This window comes from Takifugu flavidus, chromosome 1, assembly GCF_003711565.1.
Source record: "Takifugu flavidus isolate HTHZ2018 chromosome 1, ASM371156v2, whole genome shotgun sequence".
Classification (NCBI taxonomy): Eukaryota; Metazoa; Chordata; class Actinopteri; order Tetraodontiformes; family Tetraodontidae; genus Takifugu; species Takifugu flavidus.
Window position 1 is genome coordinate 13,568,110 of NC_079520.1, and position 26,731 is coordinate 13,594,840.

The 26,731-nt window shown below is 42.1% G+C and overlaps 1 protein-coding gene across 4 annotated transcripts in view; it reads left to right on the top strand.

Annotated features, from left to right (window-relative positions):
• The window catches only part of clybl (citrate lyase beta like), a 39,501-nt gene extending 15,864 nt beyond the window's left edge, over positions 1-23,637 (top strand). Inside the window, exons 2-9 of one of the 4 annotated variants that reach the window (XR_008954327.1) lie at positions 3,352-3,565; positions 12,677-12,865; positions 17,437-17,538; positions 18,641-18,734; positions 19,018-19,185; positions 21,523-21,647; positions 22,082-22,248; positions 23,448-23,637. Coding sequence is in view for 3 of the 4 variants with exons in the window: in XM_057059176.1 (XP_056915156.1) it covers positions 1,365-1,411; positions 3,352-3,565; positions 12,677-12,865; positions 17,437-17,538; positions 18,641-18,734; positions 19,018-19,185; positions 21,523-21,647; positions 22,082-22,177 (1,035 nt within the window). In the remaining variant the exon portion in view is untranslated. Of the gene's footprint in view, positions 1-1,307; positions 1,412-3,351; positions 3,566-12,676; positions 12,866-17,436; positions 17,539-18,640; positions 18,735-19,017; positions 19,186-21,522; positions 21,648-22,081 lie in introns of those variants that run through there. The other 3 variants (XM_057059176.1, XM_057059162.1, XM_057059186.1) reach the window with 3 other exon arrangements.
• Positions 23,638-26,731: the final 3,094 nt, after the last annotated feature.

Below are 26,731 nucleotides of genomic sequence, written 5' to 3' on the forward strand. Positions count from 1 at the left end.
AGAGGAAGGGTGGGATTTGATGTGAAGGGATGAGAAAAGAAAAAAATCTGCTGTCGTCTGAGCATTACGGCAGAGGCCTTGCATGAAAGCATTGTGTGCCGATTTGTGAGCTGTGAGAAAGCCAGGGACTTTGGGAAGGATTACAGGTAGGCAGGCATTGGCTGCTGAAGATAACCACCATGACTTCGTCCTCATTGTGTAGATTAGGGCATAAAACCCAAAGTAATGAGACCAGAAAGGGGTGAAAAAGACAAGAAGGGGAGGCGAGACAGGGGTATTGTTAATGTTCAGGTACACTGGCACTGGAACACGAGGAATATGTGGGTCCAGTGATGATTTCATTTGGGTAAATGATGTCGTAATCACTGCCATGAAGAGGAGACACCTGGGTCCTCACTTAAATTGCTTCATTTGTGTCTTGTGGCATATTTTGATAAAGTTTTCGACGCTCCAGTCCCTTCATTTTTAACTTTAATTGAGAAATTGTGACACACACCCGTTCAAAACAGACCGCTTTTTGCAAATGGAGTGCATACTTGTGCTTTAAGGAGATCAATTGTCTCACTTATTACTTTTATTGTCAACAAATTTAACGTGTCTGAAGCACTGCAGACCTCAGAATATAGTTTGCATATTAAGAAGTAGCTGATTATTGTTGAGCGGAAATACAGATTTTTAATTTTCTGCATTTTACACACAGCTTCTGCAATCACCACTAAGCTGGGGGTAATTGTAGAAATCTACATATTTGTTGTCCGTCTGTCATCAGGGTCTGTTCTGCAGTGAGCTTCTTGTTATCTGCAGTAATTCATGTGGTCGGATGAATATTACCATCTGATTAGGCTCATTTGCTGCCAGGTGGAGGCCAGGGGACTTGCTGTAAACAGTCCTGATCATGTCATTTTTATAGAACAATTACTACAAACTACCCATGATAAATAACACGCAGTAAAATATCAACTCACATTATGTAAAAGCTCGCATGTCCCCTTTATATGGTTAATTTACTCTCTTTCTACTGCCAGAGCCTGGGAATAACAACATATTGTGATACAGTGTAAACCAACTACAGTATCAGTGTATCCTGTATCTATTTTTATTTATTTATTTTGCTGCTTTAAGAAAAAAAAAAACATTAACACGTATTTTGACCCTCAATTCAGTACTTGACGCACGTGACAAAATGTACAGCCTCAAATCTTGTCGTGTTTGCCTGTTTAGAGTCCAGGTCTTGTTGGTAGCTGAATATTCAGCCACGTCCTGAGATCTCTGGACGAGGTTTTTACTAAACGCTTTGCTCCATTCAGCTTTTTCGAGACCCTGACAAGCCTCCCCCATCCCAGCTGCTGAAAACACCCCACAGCATGCTCCTGCCACCACCACGTTGCACTGGCGCGATGGGGCTGAACAGGTGATGAATGTTGTCTGGTTTCCTCTGAATATGAGGCTCAGAATTAAGGCTACAAAGTTCTCTTTTGGTTTCATCAGAACAGAGAATCATTTTTCTCCATGTGTGAGATTCTCGTGTGAGCTTTTTTTTCATAAACTCCAGGTGTTCTTATATATTTTACTGAAGATCGCTTTGTCCATCATTACACTGACATAAAGTTTTGATATTGTCCACAGTGGGACCTTAGATAGGTATGTGTCTTTCCATCTTGTGCCCAAAAAATTCAATACTTCACTGGTGGACTTCAGTCAAGGCGAATTGGAAGACCTCAGAAGTCAAGTGTGTATTCATATACAGGCAGTTTTGTACAGGAGAAAGTTATTCAGATTCTATTCTATGTAAATGAAAATATGGTATGGCTCACTGCTTCAATGCAGAAATCTGGCCCTCTCTTTCTTCCCAACAGCTCTGTGGTGCCATTGGGCCCGTGTCTACTTCTGTCTCTCAGCTAATGAGAACCATCCCCATCCAGAGCCATATAAACCCACAAACATGCACCACCTCCGATCTCAGAGCAGTAAATGTAGTCACTGTGGCCAGGGCCCACCACTTTATAGCTGCTAATTTAGTTGTGCAGCCCTATATCATCTTAACCTTTCATGTTTAATAACGATACAAGAGGTGGAACACAAACGCACAAGTTCTTTCACCTCTCATGTCAAAATTTGACATTGAAGTTGAAGTGGATTTAGGGATTAGTTTTTCACTTTCAATTACATTGCAGGAGCAGTTCTGCTTAACAAAATGCCAAACCACTGTATTTTGTATTTGCATAGTACACAGAATATTGACATGGGCATTACTTGTCTGTAACAAGAACATCATGAAATAGAAATGTTTGATTCATAATTCCCATGATATCTTGTCCAAAAAATATTTTAACCATAAGATTCGGAAGAAGTGGCCCCAAATCCCCCCTCACCCTTAGATGCTCCGGTTTTGCAAGCGTGACCAGAGTCCCTTGTGGAATCGCATCCTCACGGTCCAAAAGGAATAAAAATATGGAATAAAAAACAGAGGAGGAATGTCACATTATTATCAAGGAAGTTCTCAATTTTAGTTACCTTCTTGTAACTGATAGCCTCCTTTCAGCTATTATAATATATGTCCCTTTAAAATATGCAGATTGTGTGTTTGTTTTTTAATATTTGGCCATAGGGGTTGGGGACAGAATGCACTGATCCTGTCTTGCCCTTTAACTTTTAACATTTTTGAACTAGTAGTTTTCATCCTTTGATAAATAATCTGATCATTTTTCTGGCAGACACGCATGGAACACTCAAAAACATAAACAATTACAGATGTGTACATTCCCATGGCTTTGCTCAACCTACAGCTGCCATTTTGACCCGTTCCCTTTCTGCTTTGGGATTCAACAGTGTGTGAACATTAGCATATGACTGGCTTGATGTTTGGGTGAATTTGCTCTTAACAGGGAGAGCTAAGACACAAGTCAACATCTTTTCCTGATTAATACACTTTTTCTTCATGTCTCAAAAGTGACTAAAAAGTTTCCAAAACATCATTGATGTGACTTAATGCATATGTCTAACATAGAAACTTTTGTGAAAATGAATAGAAAATCAACCAAGAGTTATTCAGTGCCCTTAGCTGTGAATTGATGCTGTGTGTGTGTGTGTGTGTGTGTGTGTGTGTGTGTGTGTGTGTGTGTGTGGTGTGTGTGTGTGTGTGTGTGTGTGTGTGTGTGTGTGTGTTTGTGGATAGTGTACACAGCAACTACATATTTTTATGTAAAATCATCTATCTATCTATCTATCTATCTATCTATCTATCTATCTATCTATCTATCTATCTATCTATCTATCTATCTATCCTTCTATCCTTCTATCTATCTATCTGCAATATAATGTAATCTTTTTTTTTCTTTTGGCACTTGGCAGGAAGAGTGGCTCCCCCTTGCCCACATGCTGGCAGTTGTGTACTGAAGCATGGCGTCATCACCATCATTCTGCAGGCCCCTCACCGCGCTACATACCCCGCAGGGCAGTTCTCTACTGCCCTGGTAATGATGAGCGAAAATTGAGGAAACTAGCTTCCCTGGATGTAGACTGCGCTGTCTTGGATTGTGAAGATGGTGTAGCCCTCAACAAAAAGGTATAAATACACATGTGATGAATGAAGTGCCGCCTCGTGTGAATGGAACAGGCAGTGACCAAACTGGCACACAGCTGTGAGATTCTGAATGATTTTAATTTGACCTCCTTTCAGACAGGTGCTCGCTCCTAATCACTTAAAGGAAAACTACCTAAGGGAGATGCTTGAAACAAGCACATTTCAATCTATTATGATGGAATAAAGGCCGTGGTTCCCCCCATCAGAGTCCTTTAAAACAAGGTGACCATATCCCACTGGGTAAGCAGCGGGAAAGCACCAGATGCAGCAGGTTAAAAGCATTCTCCTCCCGCCCACGCAACCTCCCCATTGGCTCTGCTGAACTGCCCATGAAATTGTGGTTGGAGAGCGGGATAAAGAAGGGGCCTGGGTAAAAAGTTAACAAAGGTTTTTAAGTCATGATAATAAAGATGATTGATATGGCTCGAGGCTGTTCCTGTAGAAGACAAAGACAATAAGATGACGACCCGTGTGACTGACAGGCTAAAACTGTTACCCTGTGGTAGATTTGGTGGATGTCAGAGCTTGTCTTTATTATGTGGAAGTGCAGAAATGTGGAGAGGAATGCAGCACTAAAGTAGCCATTCAGGCTTGAGGAGGTCTCAGATCCTGAGGTGTCAGCATGAGACAGGTCCATGTCTCTATCTGAGGACAGCATCCCTACATACATGTCTCACTAACCCATACATTTAAAAAAATAATTGGGGATTTTTTTTTATTGTTCCAAAGAAGCCTTTTTCACTAACAGCAATTATTTAGGTGAGTAATATGTTGACAATTTGGCATCTGGAGAGGAAATCTGTGACAGATAACTTCAGTATCAAGAGTGAAAAGTAGAGTTTTATTGTAGTTGTACACCCAGTCATCCCGTTTGCCCTTATAATGTGCCACAGCACTCTGTGGTAAAGAATATAGAACCAAGGCAGACTTCCACACTCTTTCTGTCTGAGAGGATGTGGATCCTATAATGTAAGTTTTTCAGCCATGTTTGCATGTAGTGTTAACTGAATCGACTCAAGAAGAGAAAAGAAAATCTTCTAACACTAGGTTTTGCTGCCTTTTTTCCTTTGTGGCCACTGGAGAGGTGGGGGTGGAGAGGTGGTGGCATTGTGTTGGCTTTCTCTCACTTATTACCAAGAAACCACAATTGATTGTTTTTTATTTTTATTTTCTAGTCACTTATTTTTGCAGGATTTATTTTGCCATAAGCTGAACTGATCGTCCTATTTCTTGTGGGAATTCTCTCTCAGTCTCTTTAATCCTCAAGCTTGAACATGAAGTATGCACGCATTCATATCTGTAAATTGAAGATATGTGAGACCCTCTAATTGAACAAATTAAACATTAAACTTAAAAAAAGACTTAAAATAACTAAAATTAACAGCTTTGAATCTGTTTTAAATCACAATAAATATATATGAGCAAAGTAGGCTCAATGATAGTCTCATATAACAAAAATACTAATGTCACATTGCAAAACTGAGTGTTACAAAGGCATTATTTACTTAGCTGTAGGCGTGATTTGATTTCAGCATCGGTCACACTTTTGTTAGAAATATGTACAGCAATGAGGCACTCTTTGTGTTCTTTCTGCAACTCTGTTTTTCTCCCCCTGGGTTCCACAAATACTGCCAAATAAAGATTAAAAAAAATGGTAGGAGCAACCCCTTCTACCATCTTGTTGATTTAATCATCAAACTCTGTCATGCTCTCTCCTACTCAGGATCTGTTATATGCTATTATTGTTCAACAGCCTGTCATCCAAAGATATACTGTCACAGTTTAACACTATGGGGATTTTCATGCTGCTACACCATAGTCTTCCTCCACAATGCACTCAAAGAAGTGAAGACCTTGGAAAATGTCATTGTGAAGTCCACTTAAGGGCATGCAAAATGTGTACAGTAGGGTGCTCACAGAGTTTATGGAGACTTTAAGCCAGTGCCCACATTGTTCATTTATATATTCTTTCATTACCTGTCTCCTTCACCTTTAAACAATATTCATGAAAAAAGTATGTCATAAAGGTCATTTGACCTCCATGAAAATTAAAGTCCATATGTGCTTAATTCATTTGCCCGCTGCTTTAAAAACGTCCACGCTCCTTCTTAATGGTAAATGCTGGTTCCTAAAGAGACAGGGTAATAAGGTAAATGGAGTAAAGGGTATAACCCACCCAGAGCTCGCTAACTGTCACCATAAACCCAGAAGGGAGAGCAGAAGGAGGTGGAGGAGGAGAGGGGAGGGAAGACAAGGCTGACTGCTCTAACACTCTTACACATATCATCATATCTGTATGATCAGTGGGGTGGAGGAAGAGGGAGGGCAGGTTGAAACCCTGGAGCGGAACCGACGGCTACACCTGTCCTCTTTTCCTCTCTACGTGCTTCTTTCATTGTCCCTGCCTCTCTCACACATCTCCCCTCACCAGGGTCTGCAGGGTTAAGATTGTTTATCTGTCTCTCTCATGTTCGCTCTCTATCTTACTCAGTGCCCTATGGGCCATATCCCTCCTGGTCTCTCTCTCTCTCCTTCTTTCTCCCCACATGGGTCCATCCAACCTCCCTGACTCCCCCCTGCCTCCCTGCCGCAGAGACTCTCTCCTAATCCCTGGAAGTTTGGAACTAATGAACTAACTGCTGAGCCACTGCCACGGAGCTTGGTCCCAAACTATACTGTACTTCACACTCGATTTCCTCTCCAGATGGCATGGTGCTGCAGCCGACACTGTGGGGAGCACTCCTCACGCACCAGCACGTGCCCGCAAATGCACACAAAGTAGAAAAGACGTGCAGAACACAGTCATACATACACCAGCACCTACAGTAATACATCCATAGTGGCTCATGGACAGACATGTTGTACTCAGTTGGTGCTTAAAAGTGCAACATAGTTCCCCAAAAAATGAGGGTGGAATCTCTAAATCCATAAACCACTTCCAGATGCTTAGCTTTCATTGGGCAAATCATATCAATGCATTTGTTTTTCACAGGTACTATGATAAGACTAATCAAAGACGAAACACTTTGGGATTAATAGGCAGAATATCTTAGATTAATTGACAATGAACAGTATTTGTTTTCTTTGATATAATATTCCCTCCATCTTTGCGCAGGTTAGTTGGGTATAGACAAGAGTTTGTGTTAAGTGTGCATGTTCTCCTCCTGCCTCATGTAGTTTTCTCTTATAGTCTAAACTGAATAGAGAATATGAGAGTTTCTTGGTGTGTTTGACTGAACTGTGTGTGTTCCCTGTAGACAATCTTATGCAAATGTTTCATGTGTTATGTATGAATTTCATCTATAACCTGGCTTGACCATTTCACATAGACAGGCCCACTGGCCAGTGTTAGTCATCCATCCATCCATCCATCCATCCATCCATCCATTAACCCATCCATCCATCCATCCATCCATTCATCCATCCACACATCCATTAACCAATCCATCCATCCATCCATCCATCCATCCATCCATCCACCATCCATCCATCCATCCATCCATCCACCAATCTATCATCCATCCATCCATCCATCCATTCATCCATCCATCCATCCATCCATTAACCAATCCATCCATTAACCAATCCATCCATCCATCCATCCATCCATCCATCCATCCATCCATCCATCCATCCATCCATTAACCAATCCATCCATCCATTCATCCATCCACACATCAATTAACCAATCCATCCATCCATCCATCCATCCATCCATCCATCCATCCATCCATCCATCCATCCATCCATCCATCCATCCATCCATCCATCCATCCATCCATCCACACGCAGGAGGATGCTAAACTACACAGAGAATAGAATCAGACATGGTGCCCCACCCTTTCCTGCTCTCAGGTGTGCTGTGCTAAACCCTGCACCACCACGCCATCTGTGTGAGTTGTTTATCAGCCAATCATTTCTCTAAAGTCTGGAATCATATATTTGTGGAGGGGGTGAGATGTTGACAGAGGATTAAATTATTATGATGCCCTTTTTGGTTGTAGTACAATCAACGTCTGGCTTCTGGTCTGATGCTGAATGATCATTTCTTTCTATGCTGGTTCAAATGATTGAAACCTTAAAACCTTGACCTGGGGAAAATGTTGAGCCGGTTGAGTTATGAATACTAAAAATTTGTATTTTGTGTGCATTTACATTCTTGTGTGTGAAGATCCTGTGTGCTTGCGTTTTTACACATGCGCACTCAACACCGTAGTGGACTCGAGAGACTTGAGAAACTCCAATTCCTGCTGCCAAGGTTCACAAATGGGATTTGAGCTGCTAATCCAGAAAATAGTCTCAGAAAGACATTCATTCCAAACCTAAGCTCAAGTGCGTGTGTCCTGCCATGTGTCCTGTACTGATTTGGGAGGAAATCAAAGCCAAATATAACGTGGCAGATATAGGACAGCAACAGTGTTGTGAATATAGTACATTATTTGCACAGAGTAGCCTAATAGGTTTCTATTTTTAGATACAATTTTTAGTCCTAGTGTCAGTGTGCTGCAGTTTTTGGTTTGGGTTTTTAAATATCTTTTCAATGATACACAGCAGCTTAAGATTTCCTGTGTGAAAGCATGAGGTGTAGGCCCAACTAGAGAATCAGAAAATGCTGAAATATGGAGAAATGAGAGGCCCTTTCTCCTTCATTCATTATCCGATTTCACCCCTGTGTTTTTACTGGCACAACTGCTGCTGCTGCCCTGCTACACTGCTCTGTGCTGCATGGTCTGCACAGCATTTGGATAGAGAGCCCATTTGCAGGAGTGATGACAGAAATGCGGAACAGAGCAGATGTTGATGCATGCGGAGTGAATGCTTTACCTCTATTATCCTTAAGGATTATTATTAATTGCAATTAATCATTCCATGTAGCTTGTCTGGTACCTAGATAAATGTTAAAAATCAGAGTTTAAGAAGAACTTTGAGAATTCATCAGATGCTTGCAGGACTCCAACATAAACAATACATCTTCAGATGATCTTTCCTTAGCTTCTTTTCTTTTTTTAGCTTTTACTAGATTTCACTGTGCTTGTTATTATAGCACCCCCTTTTTCTAACTGTACTGACACAAAGTCTAAAATATCAGCCTGAAAAGACTTTATATTTTTTAACAATAAATATTTTGAACATTTATTTATGGTTCATTACACAATGATTATATAAAGTTACACTTAGTTATGCTTAAAGAACTGAAAGGAACATTCCTTAACAGAAGCAAGGTACATGGAGCATACCACCATAAAACTGCATTTTTATTTTATTGCAATTTTAGGGTTTTTTTTTTTTTTGGTTTTGTTCTCAATCCCTCATTGTTTTCTTTTCCCTCATGCACATTCTTTGGTCACCCTTGGGACTCAAAAGCTACGGGTCACAGTTGCTTCCATTGCCACATCACATGGAGTAGCATGGCAAACTTAATTTAGTTGGACGCTGCCGTTGATGTGCTGAGAATTTGAAACACCTGATATCGGTCTCATGATTTAAAGATACTGTTGAAGCCCATACAAGCTTTACTTCTGCATAATAAAGTAATATATTTAACCCCTAGGGCCCTGTATTTGCTATAATAACCGCAGTATTGAAAATGTTCATTAGCTTAAAATGGAGCTAATAGAAAGACATCAAATCAAACATCATTTGTTTGATGCTGTGAGTAATGTGAAATGACAATTGCTGGAGACAGCTGTACTGGGAGTTGCAAATTGATCATTAGGAGCTGATGCATAATTATCAGAAAACACAAACTCTCTATGTAATTTTAATTAGAGAGAGAATAGATATCTAGCAAAAAAAAGATATTTAATGTTGAGCTTTAATTTTTCTTCCCCCGACAAGATAGGCACATAGCCCTGGGAATTAATTTACAAATAAATAAATAAATGGTCAAATCAAAAAAGAAAAAAAATTGCACTGCAGCTTGTAATGAACTGTAACCAAAGAGCTAGAGAGCTGTAATTAGGTTCTTTTCATGGCTAATTAAATTGAATAAATTGTGTATAATATCTGGTTTTGTTCCACTCTCAGCTGTCAGTTATGACCAACAAAGTGGGTTTCTTGATTTACAAACTGCTCCTTTCTTCTCCTCTCCTCGTTTCTGCTAATATGTCTTCTTGTCTACCCTGACAGGGTAACAGATAAACACTGTCTCCAGCTGACAGGAGGGAAGGCCTAACTCAGTCATTACCAAATCACGAGTTAGTCAGTCATCTCATAGCAGCTTTCTGCGGCGCGGCTTGTCACTTGTCAAAAACCATCCGCGATAGCTTGAGACCTGCCACCAACACGTGCACGTACGCACAAGGCACTGATATGCACAGAGACACGCGTAGTGGCAGAGAGAGATGAACCAACCAGTGCATATGCAGCTTTCACTTCAGGCAGACAGCCTTCTTCTGAGATATAGTCTACAGCTTATTTTAAATTTCATCCCGAGTTGCACAGCAGGATACAGAGTGACAGCTCTTAAAAGGCAGAGCGAGGGGAAAAAGATCTCTGCTCATTGTGACTCATAGTTTTCCAATCTTTTCACACACCTTCAGAATAAAGCACTGCACCATTCCACCGATGGAAACCACTACATTACTGTGGTTGGTTGTGTAGAAAATTGCCACATTTCTGTAGAGTTTTTTTCACTTTGTTCCGTGAGCTATGCCCATTATTTTCCATGAAAACATGACTGCGTTCCTTTATTTTAAACTTGTAAGCGAGCGATGTGCCGATCACTTTCTGTAAACGTGTAACGTTTGCAACCTCAGCGTTCGGCAACGTTGCATTTTTGATACATGTGATCCGGATATTTTTGAGCTATTTCTGATCATGTGATTTTTCATGTATTGCGCAATCTACTGAATTTAGTCACAGACAATGACCTTGATTTTTGCAATGAAAGGTAAAATTAACACATCGGTATGTTTGAATAAAACAAGACATTAATTTGGTCCATAAATGTGTGTGCAAAGGGGGCTGGTTTAAATCTCATTTCTGTTGGATCTGCTTGTTTGATGCTGTCTGCAGGCCGGACTTAAGCATCAGTGATCTGATTCTGGACAGGAAGGTGGCCCCACTGTGATCTTTACACATCAGTTTCTACATTCCAGTTTGTAGTGGTGTCTACAACACAGTGGCCACGCTGGGACATATATTCACAGCACTCCGTAGGCTTTTGGACGTCAAAGCTCAGGCTGTGTACTAAGGAACTGACCTCACTCTATAAGGTCAGCCTCTCTGCACTTGAAAAGCTTCTCATGCACGTCTGTGCGTTTAACGGCTCTCCCTGCCTGGCCGACTCCTCGCCTGCCCACCTGCCTCGTGTGTCAGCATCTAATGATGAAGATGATGGGGGGAATCAAAGAGGAGATGGAGCTCATTTTGGGGCGGAGCTCACTGCGGGACACCAGGTGATTGGGGAGGGAGCTTTGAAGTAACTTGTTGGATGGTTGTCTATTAATGTAAAATATCTCCTTTTCAAAGGGCTTTATTCAAGCTTGGAGTAGCAGAGCCCATAGGGGTCAAGGTGTAAGAGTATAATTTTTTTTTTTCCTCTTCAGAGGGGAAGGCAGAAAAAGTAAAGATTGATAGATGGTGTCCTCGACATCCCATGGCATGGTGATTTAAAAAGTGTTGTGGACCAAAAGTGAAATAAAAAGGAAAAGACCCGTTTCTCTAACACTCTTTTATAGTTACACGCTTTTGTATTGCAAATTATTTGAATAGGCTATACCTCTATGGCAATATCCAAAATAAACCTGTTGGTCATCTATGGGTCAGCATTTATTGGGCTTCCTCCAGTATCAGTGGAGACGCCTGATATAAAGAGCAACCACAACGTAAGCAGATCAGTTTTCTCCAACCAGCATTTTATATACCAAGTAGCAGGTTTATGAAGAATGAATTATGACTGTGTAAATCTCTCCACTCGTTTCAAGTTACCACATGGCTGTTATGGCTCTATTGTGGCTCATGGGAGCGGCAGCAAGAAAGAGTAACAGAGAAGTTCCAGGTTGACTCGAGGAAGATCACAGTGAACTCGTCATATGGTGTGACAATCCCTCTTGTCTTGCTCAGCGAAGCGAGAGGGAGACATAGATAACATGCAGCGGTTCAGCCTGTCCGTGACCCCCATTAAATTCCAGCACTTCTTTGATATGTATTTTGATAGCATATTGTAGGAATACTGCATGAGCGTTTGTAATATCAGGTACAAGTGGTACATTCCAGAAGTTATTCACATTAGCTCCCTTAAGCCCTCTTATACACGCATGCAAATGAATCTACTTAAGTGAACCAGTATAAATTAGATCAACAATGTATTAAATGTCTGTCTATATCAACATAAGGAATATAAAAATAGGGGTTTATCTACTAATGGTCAGTCGTATTGATCAGTGTTGGGTTTTTTTTACATGTCTTCAGGTTTGGTGCAGAGTGAAGCACACACACAGGTAGTCAAAGGCTCCAGCCTCTGATCTGACCTGACAACTCCTAGGCTGCCATTTCCTCATGCTGCTTAACTCAGAACACATTTCCACCAAAGAGCCTTTCTTCTCCCAGTGGCTGGACTTCACCCATGCCATTCCTCGTTCTCGCAGTTTTTGAAGCCGAGCATCTGGTTTGAATATAATGGTGTGTGCTACTGTGTTACTGATAGAAGTTTGGACTGTAGCTTCTCTTTGATTTTCTTTTTATATACTGGTATATATATATATATATATATTTTTTTTTTTTCATCCTTCTCATCTCTCTTCCTGGTCCTTTTTTACAGTGTAATGGCTTCATTGAGAGAACATAGTTGAGGTTGCAGCCTCTGGTTTGTGTTATTGCAGATCATTTTGTGTTTTACTCTGGTACAATTTCATGTTGGATGCAGCACAAACTGAAGTATGGTTTGACAGCAACCCCTTAATATGATAGTTGCGGTACTAAAGCAATGTTTCTTTTTAGAATTGTACTTCTTCCCCTGTATTTTTCCCGGATGCTGGAATCTTGGCTCATCACGTGTTTCCTGTCCAGTCCTTAATGCATCTTAAATTGGGCCTTTAATTGTTGGTTTGTGAATCTCACCAAATGGATACAAATTCTGCTTCTTCACAGACAGAAGCCAGAGAGACTATTCCAAGGATGCTAGTGGAACTGGATCTGGGACGCACAGAGAAGTGTGTGAGAGTCAACTCTGTTTCCAGCGGCCTGGCTGAGGCTGACCTGCAGGTCATCCTCCAGGCGGAGCTTCTCCCTCCTGCCATCATGTTACCAAAAGTGGAGAACATACAGGAGGTAAAATGGGTAAGTAACCATATCGTATTAGTTGTGTGGTGAAGAGAGCCAGTGCAGGGATATTATATATTCTTTAGATGTAACCACTTCTAAGATAAGAGAACACCATGGACAAATATGGCCATAATCCAGTACTGAAAGGGGCTAATAAATGATATTTTGCTTGTTCCTCTTTTGGAGTCTAAAATAACAATTGCGGCTTTCCACAAAGTCGAGAAGTAAGAGGAAACCCCAGGAGTGATCAAAGCAAGCATAACAATCTTTTCCATTGCCCAGTAAAAGTGGGAATCGATCCCTGTGGCAGGACTTGGGGACAGAGTGTTTTTGTTGGCTGCTACTCCAGAGGCAGATGACATATCTGGGGATTAACCTTAGAAGCCTGATAGTTCTTAGAAAATAAAACACTGGTGCTTTCTGCCAGTGTTGCGTTGCCTGTGTAGAACGATATAATTGTGACACCAATAATTAAGTTCTTCCCCAGTAGGACACATTGAATGGAAAATATACAGAAACCCTCAGTTGACTTGACAAACTGATGCAGTTATCAGGAAAGAGGACTGCAGAGTCCAGACGGGTCAGAATGCTGCTGCCAGCTTTTTAACAGGATCTTAAAGATGTTGCACCAGTTCTGGCTGCCCTTCACTGGAGTTTATTGTTTTGAAGGAGTGAAACAGGCAAGTTTCAGCATATGTTTATGTTTTATCTCTTTTTAATCATTGCAAGCTAGATCTTCTGTTCATTATTTGTTTCCTTCTATGTCTTGATTTAAATTCATTATTTTCATTTTTGTATTTGTAATTTGGTAATCCAAGTTTGTGATCTCTTTAACTATTTAGAGTTCAGTTATATATATTATATATATTTGTTCAGTTATAGCTCACATGCTTTCGTGCTGTATTTAATATTAGCTTATTGTGTATGTGAATGTGACTGTGTTGCAGCTAGGAGGTGTTTGTTTGGTTGCTGGCCATCCCTCTGGCTTTCTATAAAGAGGTGCTATACGGATGTTAGGGTCCCTGAAGGTCAGGGGATAGTGACATCATTAATGTGAGCTCTTTTGATCAGCTCCATATGGTTTGTTAACTAAAAGGCAAGGGCGCACTGTCTGCCTCTCAAATTATTTTTCACAATATTTTAAGTTTTCATTGGTGTGTATTCCTATATAAAAGTGATTTAAGCTGTCCTCCTTTTCACAAAGTTAAAAAAAATGTAACTACTGTACAGGCTTTATTTTTACATATAATATACAATATATCTAACATTCAAAATGGGGTCTAATGATGATGATGACTAACCAGAGGGGGCAAATGATAGCAAAAGACAGGTACCTTCCTCCGTCTTCCACCCTCTTTCACAAATACACACCCACAGAGAATGAGAGAGAGAGAGAGAGAGAGAGAGAGAGAGAGAGAGAGAGGAGAGAGAGAGAGAGAGAGAGAGAGAGAGAGAGGAGAGAGAGAGAGAGAGAGAGAGAGAGAGAGAGAGAGAGAGAGAGAGAGAGAGATTTAGGGCAGGAACAGGAAGTTTTTAACTAGAGGTTTTAATTAGAGCACATCTACTTCCTGCTGCCTTTTCTTTCATCTAAGTATAATTGCTGACAGGTGTTCACTAATTCTCTCATTTAACTCAGTTGTTTTTCCTCTGTGCAATTGTCCCTCATTTAACATTTTTTATTTTGAGGATAATTTAATTTTCTTTCTCCTTATTGCTGTTCCTGATGTTCACAGTTAGTGCAAGGAGAGCTATAAAAAGCGCATAAATGCCATCTTAGGTATTTTGTGAATGCTAAAGCTGCGTCGCTTCAGCTATATTTTGTGCATTTTTTTATGTGCACAACGGTTTGTGTGAGCTTGCCATCAGTCTGTTAGCAGCAGGTGCATGTGATTTTATATTCCACATTCTAATCTAATTTCATATCTTCCCATCAGTTTATCTCTGTCCCCCTCAGAGATGGAATGTCCCTCGTCTGCATGTGTGCACGCGTGCCTGTGTCGGGAGCATGTGTCTGATTTTCCTGCACTCTTGTAAGGCTGCGCAGTAAATCCCTCGCTTGTTTATTTTTCTCCCCTTTTTATTGATATTAGCACAGAAACCTTCAAACTGATTTGTTGCTAAAAGATGGACTTGCTTGTTTCCCTTTGTGTGGAAAGCTTTAGCGCTGCCTTTCTCCTCTCCCCCAGCCCTTGTGTGACTGACAGGCCTTATTGGGCTATAACAGGCGTAACTCCATCCTTTGTCTGAGGACAATTCTCACACGGATTCGGAGCCGTGAGCATTCTTTGCCCGCCACACTATTTGGTGTGCACTGGGACCGAAAGAATCGCGCCCTGTCCCACTCCTCCTCCTTTTCTCCTCCTCCTGTCTCCTCCCCTCATCCTTTTCTCCACTTCCCCTCTGTGAAATGAGCACTTCAGCAGGCCGGAAACATTTAATCTGGCCCCCTTTTGAAGAAAATTAATTGAAACTTGTTCCACTATAGACTCCTTTCTCTAGCTCCATCTCACCCACCTTCTCTTTCTTGATTGGGTGACAAAACTGTCAGAGGGCTTGTTTGCAGCATGTCTTTCAACAGCAGAAAAAGGTGTTATTAATTCCCCTTTTCCCCTTCTGTCCATTCAGTGGCAAATAATATATGAAGGGTCCCACTTTTGAGAGCCCTTGACAGCAAATGTTTGCTGTATGTTCCAAAAGAAAAAATAAGTGCCTGTGTGTAAATCACACACTCGACATCGATAACAGCTGAAAGGGAGAATACAGCAGATGGAGAGCGACGATCAGAGTATTTAGGATGCTCTTTATCAAGTGACACCGCTGAGCTGCCGCGCGTTGTCTAAAAGCAGAATCTTACACGTATTGCTTTAGCCTTCTGGGTTTGCATGGCATGATGTCATGGGGGCGGAGTGGGGGGTGGGGGGCATAATCTCTGTGGGTTTCCCTACAACGGACAATATCTGACTAGTTTCCTCTGTCACAGAAATAGGTTTATCCACACCCTGATTTTACATTCCCTACTCGGGCACCCCATCTCTTCCTGTGTTTATGAAGGAGGGGGGATATTATGCTAAGCCCCCGGCGTTAGTTTTTATGTTGCCATAGCAGCCTTGCTCCCACAGGGTTGTGACCTCAGATGATTACAGTACAAAGCCTTTTGGGTCCTGAAAACCTCTTTGAAGATGGAAAGTCTTTGATGGTTTGTATTTATGCAAATCTAGCAGATATGATTTATTCAGCTGAGATTGAATGGAGCGATGATTAAAATTGCCGCTGTTTTTCAAAATCCTTCAATTGAGGCCTGCTCTTTCAGTGTGGAGAACAAGAGTCGTCAGTGGGAGCGGGGGGGGGTTATTTCGCTGTTCATTTGGAAAACTGCTCGCGCCGTACCTGAGGAAATTTATGTCTGTCTTTTTTCCGAGTGTGTCAAAAAAAGTAAAAAAGGAAGGGAAGGGGTACATGGAGGTTTTTTTTTTTTTCAACTGGTTTTGAAAGGAAATATCTTACGAAGGGGTCTTTTGTGTGTTTCCAGATGATAGATTTTGGAATTTGGGCTACCCCACTGGCAGTCCAGGGCTAGCTGTGAACTGGTCTGTTGGAAAAAATTGGAATACTTTGGTCTTCAAAGAATTAAACTCGGTTTTAAAGCCCTACTTAGGTGAGCTTGCATATTAGAAGGAGTCTTGCACAAAAAAAATCTTCAGCAAAGTGTCACATCACACTCTACTCCCTGTTTCCTGCCACGGTGGGAGGGGGCACCAAACAGAATAATGTGGAGTAACACACTCAAATGCATCCAAAATCTTGTTTTTTCTCCTCTTTTGGTGTTTTGTCTCTTCTGGTTTTGTGTGTGTGTGTGTGTGGGTGTGTGTGTGTGTGTGTGTGTGTGTGTGTGTGTGTGTGTGGGTGGATTTACATGCGTGTGCTCTCTCAGGGGAGCACACGCTGTACTTGTGCTCAGCCTGTGAAAGGAGGTTCAGCAGAAGCAAAGAAGGGGAACCCTGGTGACAATGTAAAATATTTCATTTTACCCAGTGCTGCTCTCACAGTTATTTCAACCATCAGAGGTTCCTTCCTGAATAGGGACGGGGGAAAAAAGGAACAGCGCAAGCGATAAAGGTGTCAGGATTTTGTATCAAAATCAGGTTTTTTTAGGTCAAGACTCCTTCTTAGCTGTACTATTTCACCCCACGGTGGATTTTCAAAGATGGGTGCTCTACGTAAAATATTTTATTGCTGTTTTTTTCCCCTACCATTTAAAAAAATAATACCATCCACTTTTCTGGTTTGGTTTTTTCTTCATTAGAGTGCTATATTGATGACAGATTAGCAGCATTTTGTGGCACACGTGACAGAAAATATAGTCGATCCCACCAAAGGATGTCACCAAACGGTGAGATCAATCTGGACTAGTGTGTGTAACAGCGAATAACAGAGAATAAATGTGAACACCGCAGCACCAGACATGGATGTGTGACACAGCTAGGACAAATGACTTGGTTCTGCCGGCTTTGTGGGTTGGTTTTGCGTGCACGTGAACAGTGGGCTTTGTTAATGAGTTGTGCATGAGATTGCCTCTGCGTGTTTAGTTTGTTGACAGGTTTCAGCACAACTTGAAAGGACGGCCACTGACAGAACCCATTCGACTGGTCACCTTTGTGGAAACTGCTGTGGGCCTTCTCAATTTTAAGGTAAATTATGAACACCCCCCACCCCCCAAAAAAGAAAGAGAACCCTGTGTAAGACAGTTTTTGTCCATTGTTCACTTTAGATTAAAGACTGTCTCTGGGAGCAGAACGCTCCACATGTTCTAAATGAAAGAGATTCAGAGCTTTCGGACAATCTCTTAAAATAAACCTTTTGAGGGTGGGTTTTTTTTTCTGTGTGTGTGTTTCCTGTCTTTGTGTGCCTTTGTCCAGACATACTGACTTTTTTTTTTTTAATTAGACCTGTTTTAATATCATCAGAGTGGAAAAGTTGTTAATGATATTTTGGCAGGCATCAAAGCCGTCACTGTCACAGTGCGGCGTGACCTTCAGCAGCACAGAGGAAGGGCCGTGATTTAGAGCATTTGGGGAGAAACAAGCTGTCCTTCCTTTTGATTTGTCTTTTACTTCTCCATTGTAATTCTCTGACTGTGTTTTTGGTTCTTTGTGTGTGTGTTTGTGCGTGTGTGTGTGTTTTGATGGCAGGGGGGTGCCTGCCTCTGTGTGCTTTCTTGAGTACACCCTGTATCTTTGGCCAGACTGAACCCCAGGTTACAAGCACAAAAAGAGAAAGAGAAATCACTGTAGCACAGCTAGTGGTGAAATTAATTTGGAAGCCAACAAAAGAAGGAAGCATATTCACATTGTTACATTCTTTTTCACAACAGACGGACAAAATCCAGATTATTTTATATTATAGCAGGACTTGTTTGATTTTTTTCTTTAAATTTAGACCAATAAATTGCACGTCTCGTACGCTTACAAAGCAAAAAAAATGCTGCAGCTAATTGATTTAATTGTCATCTCATTAACGTTGGGTAATTGTTGAGCAATGTGCGAGAAGCAAAATTCAGCCCAGCAACATTAAAAAAAAACTGTATAATAGTTGAATCCTGATTGAGTGATGATTCATGTGCTACTTTTAGCTGTGGACCTCTGAGTGCAGCAGAAAGGAAGTGCAGCAGTGCGCAGTCGGCTTTCTTATGAAATGTTAAAGCTAAAATGAAATAATGAAGTTAGGTTTCAAACAGATTGTGGTGTTCTATGTGTACTTTGTCTAGTTTTAAATGTGATGTTTTCTTTACAGGCGGTGTGTGAGGAAATGTCTCGCCTCGCTCCCAAAGTGGGTCTTCACCATGACGGTGTGGTGTTTGGCTCCGATGACTTCTGTGCAAGTATAGGTGGGTTTTGCAGTGTTACTTCCCTGTCAACTCTCCTTTCTGTTTTATTTTTTCAGCATATGGAAATGTTTAATCAGAAATATTTAGGAGCTCAAACACACCAGCAGTAATGGGACTACTTATCCACACTCATATGTTCCTGCCTGCAAGACACATTTTCACTATTTCAAAGGTTATTTGACAATAATTTGAATTTTTTCGGTATATTTCAGTTTTCTTTAACAACCAAGATGATTTGGATGCCCTATAAGATGCACGTTACATCGTGTGTGTTCACCTGCAGGTGCCACCCGGACTGCAGATGCCAGGGAGCTCCTGTATGCACGGCAGAAGGTAGTGGTGACCAGCAAAGCCTTTGGGCTACAGGCTATTGATCTGGTCTACATCGATTACAAGGATGTGGAGGGGCTGAGGAAGCAGGCCAGAGAGGGAGCACTAATGGGCTTCACAGGTAGAGTCCTAAACTGGTCCTTGCCCCAGTAACGGCCATGTCTCACCTGTGTCATTTTCCCTCTATTGCTGATTTATTTATTCATTTATTAGAGTTTTGTCTCTCACCACTCCATTTCTATTTCTAATTGCATAACGATGAATAACCATTTTAAATACACTGTATTAGGATCCTGGATTTGGGATATATCATGCCCAAACCTTAAATGGCCAACTCTGTCTGTGGCTATGTCCACCCTCCCTTACATTTAAGGTGCAGCAGAATTCTAGTGAAGTTCCTAAAGGCATGTCCGACGTCCCTCCGTGACTGGTTCAGAACAGAACTCAAAGGGTTCTACTGTCAGCCAGCAGTAACACTGCCTTTGCCATAGTGTAGCAGAGCTCATGGACACACCGAGGAGTTTCCTGACAGCCTCCCGTCTGATTTTAGTCCAGCGTTCTGTGTGTCTTTGCTGTGCTTTATCAGACGTGTTCAACGACAGATATGGGGAAGGCTAAATAATTTTGCATTTGTCTTTTTTGCAGTAGTGCAACAAAATATTTACATTTTTCAAATCCATTTTTTTCACTTTCACCACAAACTTATTTCTATTTAAAAGCGTCAGGTGTTGTTCATAACACTCGAATGGTGGAAGCAGCTGGTTGATGAAATAAATGGTTGGATTTGATGTGGAAAAAACATTGAAAGGACTGGATTAGTGGCTTACAGGCCATAGACACTCTGTATAATCTTAGTTAGTAGCTATTACTGGCCAGAGTGTGCTTAAGCATTAGTACAGTGCAGCCAAAAGTGTCTACCTGTGCGCTAAATGACCTTGGCACAAGTAAGCCCTACACAGCACCCATTAGCGCTGACTGGTGAGACGCAAAACACGTCTTTCTGGTGTGAGTCAGGTGTGAGTGTAAAATTAGGTTCTTGTTTTTTTTAACAAGGGAAATTAGATGTCTTATTTTGGGATTGTTTATTTTCCGACCTTCATATGCTACAAGTCTCTTATCTTAAAAAAAAAAACAAAGGACAAACCCTTCGTAGGAAGGAAAATTGTGTTTTCAGTGACCACATTTTGCATCATCCCCCAGAACCTGCATCATTCGCCTGAGAGCACTTTGCTAAATAGCAATCCTCCAATGAGATGCCAGCACCACATGGCATCCTGGGATTGGCCAGAGGGCATGAATGATGTATTTTAGGAGAACCAATGGGTTGTAACTGAGGGCACCTGAGTCACTCTGTCTGCCTTTTTACTTTGTCATTCGCCTCTTGTCCTATACGCGCCCCCATACCCACACACTTTCAGAGTGGAGGCCTGCTCCCATCTTCAGCTCAGATGTAAAAACAGGTGGTTGTGGAGCAAATACACACAAACTCATTTTGCCTTGGTCTTCATTGAGATGCAGCAAGCGCCAACACACACACGAGTATCATGTTCTCTCATCAGTACTGGATAGAACAAACTATAATGTGATGATTGTACAACAGCAGTGTGTGTTTCTCCGAGGTTAACTGGGGTAAGCAGAGCGGAGCGGGTTGTCTCCACCCCCTCTCCTTTCCTGTTCTCCAAATCTACTCTCTTTTGGGGCAAAATGTCCTCCCCCCCCCTCCATGGCCCACCCGTTCGGCTACCTTGAAGGATTTTGTCGTCGGTGACAAAGCTAAGCCCTAAAGTGTCGACTTTCTGCTGGACGTTGCTGAGCCATTTTCCTCACTGCACAATTCACAACCAAATTCAAAGTTTGGTGTGCATGGGATTATGTCTGTAGCATTGGCCCAAATCTAACTGAGATGGAGTGGGTGCAGGGGAGTGGGGGGTGAGAACCGTGTGTAGCAGAGCCTTTACCCAACGTTGTTCTTGTGTCTCTGTTCAGCGCTAAGACGTCCGTGCAAGTTGCGTAACCGTACACAGGGAGAATCTGATGTAGCACAGAATTCCAGAAGTCCATTTATAAACTTTAAATTCAATATGAATAATATGCAGGTCATAAATACATTTTCTGAAATGTGTAAAAATATTTACTCTATTTTAGGTGGTCTTATTTTATTTGGTACTTATGCCATCATCTCGAGATTTATTTCATAATTATGGCTAAGCTTTGCCACTTAAGCTATTGACAGCATAAAAACAAACAAACAAACATACAGCTGATGCCCGTTTCAGTGCACTGCCTCCTTGTCCCAAGCATTCCTTCAACGACAGTGTTGTCCCCTGTTGACAGTCAGAAACGTGCCAGTTCCTGGCACATCTATCTCCTGAACGAGTGCATTTAAATGCACTGATCCGCTGCTGCAGACTGTTCTGTGTGTCTGATGTGTCTGATGGGTTTTGCTGTTTCTGTGAAGGAAAACAGGTTATCCACCCGGGGCAGGTCCAGGCTGTACAGGAGGAGTTTTCCCCTAGTCCAGAGAGAGTTCAGTGGGCGAAAGAGCTCATCTCTGCCTTTGAGCAACACCAAAATGAAGGAAAGGTAAGATTACCAGCTAAGCAGCATTTTTTAAAATAAACCTCTTTGGAGTATTTGTGTGTTTCCTGCTCAGAGACTCCAAGAGAATGCATACAGTACATCCCTCGGTGACTGTCAGAGTATGTTAGGTGTTACTGTTGGTAATTTAGTGCATGGGTAGATACTGTGTGTTGAGGTAATAGGGTGTCTGGCCCATATCACCGTCTTTTCCAGTACTGCTCACACTGAGCATCACCCAGGGAATTAGATCCCCTCTAACTTTGTCACTCACGATATAAACAAGATGTGTTTGTCATTGTGTTTGGTATAAAAGAGTATTTAAAAATACTTTTGTGTGCAAATATGGACAGTAACCACCATTTTAATGTCATTTTCTGTGCATGTGAAGGTTAATTGGGCTTTAATGTTCCTCCCTCTGCTCTGGTTTCTCTGATCAGGGTGCGTTCACCTTCCGTGGCAGCATGATTGACATGCCCTCGGTGAAGCAGGCCCAGAACATCATCACACTGTCCGCCGTGATGCCGGACAAATAACTCGCCCGGAGAGAAGGAGCACGCCAAATAAACCATGAAATCAGAGCTCAGAGGAGAGCAGAAATATTGTGGCAAGTGGGACACTTTTCAGAGCCCGAGTTTGCGGTTTGAACCCCCGTTTGTGTCGTTTCAGTGGAAACGATTTTTACTGTGGTCTCAGGAGTGTTGCACGTCTGACCCAGAGACCGAGTTTATGCTTTCAGTATTCCTTCGCAAGTTTTCAATGATACAAAATCTGGAAGAGTGGAGCCTGCTTCTGTTTCAATAGTGGACCCACCCCCCACCCCCCCGACTTTGAGGTCCTGGCAGCTGGGCGAAAGGGTAAACAAACACAACAAGCCGCTGTTGTGGAGCTTTTCATTAGGCCCCAGTCTTCCACACAGCCCTCAGCCCCCCACCCAGGGCCTGACTCGCAAACATCAAAGTCCTGCTCACATAAAAAATACCCAGATGGAAGTGTGTAATGTTGTGACATTCCAAAAAAAAAAGGTCTCACTGGCTGTCGAGCCTTGCAACCCGTTGGCAGATAAAGCAGTCTGATGGAGAGGATGGGAGGGGTCAGACACACCCTGACCTGCACGCGTGCACATGCTGCTGCTGTCTTATTCCAGCATAAAAAACTGGACTTTCACCTTTCCCTCGAGCTTCGGTGTTTTTTTTTGTTTTTTTTTTAATGAAGGCCGCGGTTATTAAAACAGGATCTCCTGGATGGTGCTGGTGGTCGACACCAGAAGTAAAAGTGTTGGAAGTACAAAGGGGAGCACTTGTGCCCGTCTGACTTCCAAAGACAGTAAAGTGGGTGTGATGATAGGGGGAGACAGATTAGTGGCCATGTTGTTCCAGCAGACCAGGACTGAAGCTTTGTCTCTCTGACGGTGGATGGGAGGATAATTGGGGGGGTGTTGAATGGTTAATAGTGCCATTGGTGACCATGGTAATGAAAGGCACCAAACCCCAACTCTCTTTCCATCTCCCTCTCTCTCTCTCCCTCTCTCTCTCTCTCTCCCTCCAGTCTATTGTGTCTTGGGCAGGACCAGGACTGTGGTCTGTGCCAGGCCAGGCCAGACAAAAAGATCTAAATCAGTCCTGCGCCCAGCCAAACGCCCGAACAGTAAGCTCTCTCTCTGGCACTTGGCCACGTCTTTCTTTCACCCCTGGCTCACTTCTCTTCTGTCCGGAATTCACATGCAGCTTGTTTGTTTGTTTTCAGACACTCGGCTATTCTAACCTCAGGTTGTTTGGACAAAACCTTCTTTTTTTTTATTTCCAGACTCTGCAGACGTTAGAAACAGGCGATTGCTGCATATCCTGATGCTTGTGAGTTATCTCCAGCGATTCCTTTAATCATGACTTTGGGTTTTTGAGTTTGAACGCGCGTTGAACTTTGGAACTTTACAGTCAAATGCATTTTGTCATTATTAAAAGTGTGAATAAACAGCAAATTGACCAGTGCTCTGAAAGTTTGATTCCCTGCTGCCTGGTTTCTTTTTCTCCTAATGTGAGCTCATCCCCTAAAATCCGCTAAATTCCAGCCTTTCGTGTCAAAACGTTTCCATTTCCTTCTTTTTGAATTCATTGCTGAACCTCCCGGTGCTGCAGCGGCTGAGAGAAGAAGTCGTCCTCGCGTTGACGGCAGCAACAAACGCTCACCAGGTGACAGCAGTGGTGAAAGAAGGTCACTCTGACAGGACAGCTTGTTTTGTCCAGAGCTGCCCTGCACCAACAGGTGTCCCCACAGACAGGAAGGAAGATGTCCAAGCAGAGGAAGCAGTGAGGGGATCCTGCAGGGGCAAACAACAACAGCAAAAACAAACTCTAAAACAGCATCCACTCTTCTCAGGGCGATCTTCCAAATTATTTTGCAACCAATCCACATTTCCACTTCCTGTCTGCTTCTGCTTCTAGTTCCAGATGTCCACACTCATTAAAACAGCAACAAAAGGTCCTCTGGTCATCGCGGAGACACACTTGCTGGGCTTTCATTGCACCTTGACAACTTTGCAGTCCAGTAATTTGGAAATGAAAACGCAAACGATGCCAGTCACATCTTTGTTGCTCGGAGGAATGCATCCTTGTCTCCCTCCGCTGTGTAATTCTACATGACATTTCTATTATGTGTGGAACCGATATAATCTGCTCAGTCAGCTCGGCAGTTTTATTTAAATACATCTCTGCGCTATTCCCTGAGAGAGTAAATTACAATTAACACGATTATAACCTCGCAAATTTGTGACGGGAATCAATTAGGCTCCGAGCAGTATTTCATTGCCCGGTAATGTGTCGGTCGAGATTGCTTTCATAAATTAGGAGGGACTGCGCAGGCGGTGGAAATGCATGTATGCAAAACAGTGTCAGAAGAAAATTAAAATGAAATGTTTTACATATTTTTCCATTAATCTAAATTGGACCCGCGTGGCAAAGATTGTTTTCTTCTAATTCCCCGCCCGGGGATGCCAAAATAATGACTTGATGTTTTAATAGACTTCTGATGACAATAGTACACGATAAAGTGATTGCAGCAGACGATTATTCTGGAGCAATAAAATCACATCGTTATTGTCGCCGGCGCAGTTTGAGGAGAGCAAAGTTATTAGCGGAGACAGTTTCTAATAGAACATCGACTAACATAAAAGCTTTAGTTAGCCCTAATTAACTTTGTTTCAATATTTAACTCCGTTTAAATAAATTGCAAAAATAGTGACAAAATTCTACGGTGGAGTGTTTTCAGTACCTCAGGGCCCTCGGCTATTTTGGGGGTCTTTTCTATTATTTATTCTTTTCAAAACAGTAGTAGACATTTCGGGATTTACTGAAATTGTTTTAATGGCACACAAGGTAATGCAATAATCGACAATAAATGTAACCAGCATTATCAATGAGATAAATTCGATAGTAAATTAAAACTGGGTTTTTAAAAAAAATAATCTAACCATATTATTTTTCACCATTTTCCCCGCAAAAAGAAAACACAAAGTTGCATTTTCAGATGGAAGCATTTTGTGGGGTTTTTATAGCCCCACTTTGTGTCGGCAAAAAAGAAAAGACCGCGGTCCGTCCGCTGCTGTGGCACATGTAAAACCAGTAACTTCATTTGATGAGAGCTTTTTGTCTGTAAAATGTTCACGGTGTGACAGAACGATAGGAAGCAATTTGCATCTTTTAATATCACCTTTTTAGCCTTCAGAATGTCTATTAAATCTCTGTGTTTCCGCTGTCGTCACGGGTATAAAGCAAAAGACACTAAAAGGGGGGTTGCGATGATTGCAGCGTAAAAGGGTATTCATTCATTTATTTCATTTATTACATTTATGTTGGGCAGAATCTAATAATGAAGGCGGATAACGTCGCTGCTGCAGCAGCCTTGTAGTCAGGTGAGGCGGGTGGGAACTGGAATTTAACCCTCACACTGGCCCCCGGACCTGAAATCCTCTGCAGAGTAAAGTTCTTTAGCAGGCAGGTTAATTTGATCCGCAGCGTAGCGTTCGAGTCTGTTGTAATTGAATATTTTTTTATGAATTGTAGTGACATTAAAATTAAAATTGAGTGTTTTTTTTTTTTACCTCACTGTATTTTCCTCTGGGCTTGACTCCCCCAGACTCTTTCTCCTTAACGGGCTCAGATCAAAGGCTGACCGGCCCCGACGGAGACCACTAAAATCCGCCCGCTTTGTCTGCTGTTGCCAGGAGTGAGGAAGGGTGTCGGGCAGGAGAGAGGGGGGGCTGCCATGGTAATAACACTCGTTCCACAGCGACAAAAAGTCTGTGCAACTTTTTCTTGACTCGGTCACTAATTTTATTATGTACTTGCTTTATTGTCATGTGAGTGGATGGTGATGTTAGGAACTGGAGGCGCGCATTGTGCCCAGTAAATGTAGTTTGAAAGTGCAGACGCGCACCCTCGTCGTTAAAACGCTCCATTGTCCCTGAACGCATCAGACGGGACAGGCCAACAGAAAGTTTCCTCGGTCGACACAGACTGTTAAAAAGGGGAAACAAAACAGAGGCAACACCTCATAAAGTGCACAGAACTGCGCCTGAACACGCACACGAGAGGAGATTAAACTTCACACCTGCTCTGGGAGCTGATTCCGTTCAAGCCACGATGCCGGGTCTTCTGTTAATACAGAAAATATATGTTCTTCATCTAGAGGCATATCGTTTCACGTGGGAAAGTGGCTCCCAATTTGTGGATATGATGGATGGGTTTCTTTGTTCGGCGTTTATCTGCCGTCCTGTCAGCATCCGCTGTGATTGACACTGATCCAACAGAACTACTCTCAGGATGGAGCAAACCAGCTCCAAACGCCCGCGGAATTTCTTGGGATTCACAGAACTTGGAAAGGGTGTGTGAACTTGAGAATAAAGTTGTAAATATCAAAATATTTTACGACAGAATTTAGAAAAGATTCCGGGGCTTTTCGTGGCGTCAAATGTCCGATGACGTTTTTCGTTTATTTAGATCTCTCTCTCTCTCTCTCTCTCTCTCTCTCTCTCTCTCTCTCTCTCTCTCTCTCTCTCTCTCTCTTTCTGTCTTGCTCTCCCTCTGGATGTGTGC